The 3,476-nt window shown below is 49.6% G+C and overlaps 1 protein-coding gene across 4 annotated transcripts in view; it reads left to right on the forward strand.

Annotated features, from left to right (window-relative positions):
- The first annotated feature begins 1,211 nt into the window (after positions 1–1,211).
- ENTPD7 (ectonucleoside triphosphate diphosphohydrolase 7) overlaps positions 1,212–3,476 on the forward strand; it is a 63,724-nt gene continuing 61,459 nt past the window's right edge. For all 4 annotated transcript variants that reach the window (XR_447839.3, XR_008616258.1, XR_008616259.1 and 1 more), the window contains exons 1-3: positions 1,212–1,346; positions 1,643–1,745; positions 2,871–3,053. Coding sequence is in view for 1 of the 4 variants with exons in the window: in XM_007108789.4 (XP_007108851.1) it covers positions 1,738–1,745; positions 2,871–3,053 (191 nt within the window). In the remaining 3 variants the exon portion in view is untranslated. The remainder of the gene's footprint in view (positions 1,347–1,642; positions 1,746–2,870; positions 3,054–3,476) is intronic.

Here is a 3,476-nt window from a genome sequence, read left to right on the forward strand (position 1 = left end):
GAATAAATAGCCTCTTTGTTCTCATTTGGGTGGTCTTCATTTATTTCCACAGTCATTCATTCACATATTTATCATATATTAGTTGTATTTTATGTGCCAGGCAGTGCCCAACATTGCTATGCAAGCAGATAGTCCTTGCCCTCAAGGATATTCTGTCTACTGGGATAGACAGATACATAAATATAATTGTAATTGAATTTGGTAAGTGAAACAACAGGCATCTATAAAGGAGGTGTAGATCAAGTAAGGCTTTTGGGGGAAGTGACCCTTAAAATAGAGTGGTAAGGGATGAGGACGAGTTACGAGACCTGGTAAAGAGGGAAGGATACTCAAGGCAGGTGGAGGGGAGGGGTGGAGGAGGCAGAGTGAGCAAAGCCCAAGAGGGCAGAAACCACAGAGGTGCGTTGCTGGAGCATGATAAGGGAGGTGCGGAGCAGCAGCCGATGCTGCACAGGCAGGTCGTGGACGGCCATGTGGGTGCCAAGTTTGTAAGGACTTGGACTTCATCCTGTCCAAGCGGCTCCCGCCTGGACATGAGAGAAGGGGCTGGTGTAAGCAAGGCAGAAAAACAACATTCAGGAAACATTGCCTTTTGTGTATCACTGTTAAGGTCCGGGAGGGCAGGGACACAGCCGCTCTTAATGTTTGGCTCACAGTAGACATTCAATGAATGGATATAAGCGCTGCGGTATAGTCGTCATTACCCCCCAATTTATGTTTTTTTCTCATGGGACAACACAGTGGATTCGGGGCATCTGTTTGGGAGGCGGTAGGGAAGGTTTGTGGTGGGAGAACTGCCATTCTGCAGGGCAGGATTTGTGGACACAAAACCTCCGACTGGCTTTAGGCAAGGGATGCACTTGTGTCGCGAACACCCCGAGACCCACCCACCCGAGCCGCTCCGTCCTGAAAACGGCCGCAGAGAAAACAGCCAGCAGAGAACTCGCGCCACCAAGAGGGCAGCAGCCGCAAGGCACCTGGGCGCCGCTCGGTACTGCTCACCTGTGAGCCACAGCCGACCCCTCCAGGCGGAGCTCCGCACGACGCCCTTCCGGATTGGACGCGCTCGAAATCCCGGGGCGGGCATTAAGGCCTAGCGCTCTAGGGGACTGGCCACCCTGGCGGACCGACGTGCGGCCGACGGAGCTGGTTCGCCCGCGGCCCCTGCTGGGTGGGAGGCGGGCCCCTCTCCTCGGGTCCCCTGTCAGTCATTGGCTCCTTGCGGTTTCCTTGGGGACGTGGCGCCGCTGGCGGCCCAGGCCTCCTTCCGGCTCGGGTAGAGGCCGCCGAGAGCACCTCCGGACCTAGCAGGGCGGAGCTGAGGGAGCCGGCGAGCCGCTCGACCCGTGAGTGCGAGCGCGGGAGGGCTGCGGGGCCGGGAGGGGCGGCGAGGGGAAGAGGGAACCCCCATCCCCGCCACCTGCGGACCGCGGGTTCCTCGAGGACGTCGCTGGCCCTCTAGAATACCCCGCTCCCAGGGAGCCCGGGTAGGGTCCACTGAGCCCCAGGAACAAGAGCATACGGATCTGGAGTGGGAGCCCGGGGAGTGGGTGGACGCCATGAGCTTCTCGTGGTGGGGTATGGGGTCTAGTCTCGTGGGTACTGCTGGAGGTGAGCCGGAACCCCAACCAGCTCTTTCCAGGCTGCAGACTTCGGAGATGACTGGCACGAGGAGACCACCTTCTCAAGGCAAAAGGAAAAGGAGGTGACAGGCCTTGAGACCACTGAAGGGAACCCATGGCTAGGTAAGGTTGCAGACTTTATCCTCAGCTGGGAGCTCAGTGGGGGGTGGCTGGGAGATTGTTACGAGTGAGGTTTGCTCTAGGGCTGCATCTGGGCTTCGCAGCCTGGGCAGATGGATGCAAAGATCAAAGCTGCATTCTTCTGAAGGCAGATTCAACAATACCTTACTGCCCAGAGCCCCTGGGGTGATAGAGTGAGTGCTCCCTCAGCTCTGGTAAGTGCTAGGTTGTAATGTTCTTTAAAATTTCCACTTGAGTGAGGCTGGGTGCCCCTTGAGGAGGTTAAAAAAAAACCCCAAAAACCAAACCAAAACAAAACAAAACAAAAATTTTTAAATGAACTTTGAAAACAGACCGAGGTCCTTCTGAATTACGGTGGAAAGTGAACTTCACATTTGAATATGCTTATCCATACATTATAACACTCTGAAGCTTTCAGGAAAGATTAATGTGGATCTGTGGAGCAACATGTACCAAATGAGACTGTTGTCAAATAGAGTAAGTGGAGAAAGATGCAGAACAGTAGGTATGGTGTAAAACCAAAGGAATGGAGATACACACACAGATATATTACCTATATGGTATGTATTTATGCTTGTGTATACATAGAGTATCCCTGGGTAACTGGTTGCCTCTAAGAGGGAAATGATGGGGTTAAGGCACAAGACTCACTTTCCACTATATATCCTTTAAACTGATTTTTTTTTATTGTGTGCATATGTTACCTATTAAAATATTTTTAAAAATCAGTTGAATAAATTTTCTGACTATCCAGTTTTTTTGACAGCATTCTTGATGGGAATGTTACAAGTGCTCTGATTCTTCAGCGTTATGAGATTGCACAGGGAGACTGGTGATCTTTTCATTAACATGAAGTTGGTTCTTTGAACTGCATCCCAAAGTGCAGACTCTGAAAAAAGAGCAGAGAAGGCTTTTTTTATTTATATAGTAGAAGCTCCATGAACTGTATATGTCCTTTTCTAAAATTCGAGACTAAATGAACATTTAGACTTCTGGGGGCATAAATTTTTTGCCTTTATCAGGAAGCGCTTTAATTCATCTTAAAATCCATTTTTTAGCACTGGAGAGACTAAGAGACTTTTCTTACTAATGTTTGTCTCATTTCAGGATCAGTTTTTCCTACCTCTGCCCAGCCTCCTGGTACTTCACTGTGCCCACAGTGAGCCCATTTCCCCGGCAGCGGGTGGCATTCCTAGGACTCTTCTTCATATCCTGTCTCCTTTTACTTATGTTAATCATGGACTTTCGACATTGGGGTGCTTCATTACCACGAGACAGGCAATATGAAAGGTGAGTCAGCTTTACATCGCTTCGATTGGCTTTGGTGTTGAAGTCATAAATATTTTGATAGGCTGTTTAACGCACTACCACCTTTGACACTTTGGGGGAATACCGCACTTTTATTAGTAAAACTGCATGCTACTTATTACATAAAGAAGATCTTAAGCCCGATTTTGGCAATATTCAATTTTGATTCAGGAATGCTGTTGCTGCATTTTAACCATGAAAGACATCTTTCTGTTTTTTTGTCTTGGTGGGCTGACTTACTGATGCATAAATGTTTAGGATTGTTATGTACTCTTGATGAATTGACCCTTTTTTTTTTTTTTTTTTTTTTTTTGTGGTATGCGGGCCTCCCTCTGCTGCGGCCTCTCCCGTTGCGGGGCACAGGCTCCGGGGCGCCGGCCCAGCGGCCATGGCTCACCGGCCCAG

The sequence above is a fragment of the Physeter macrocephalus genome, chromosome 20 (genome assembly GCF_002837175.3).
Source record: "Physeter macrocephalus isolate SW-GA chromosome 20, ASM283717v5, whole genome shotgun sequence".
Taxonomy (NCBI): Eukaryota; Metazoa; Chordata; class Mammalia; order Artiodactyla; family Physeteridae; genus Physeter; species Physeter macrocephalus.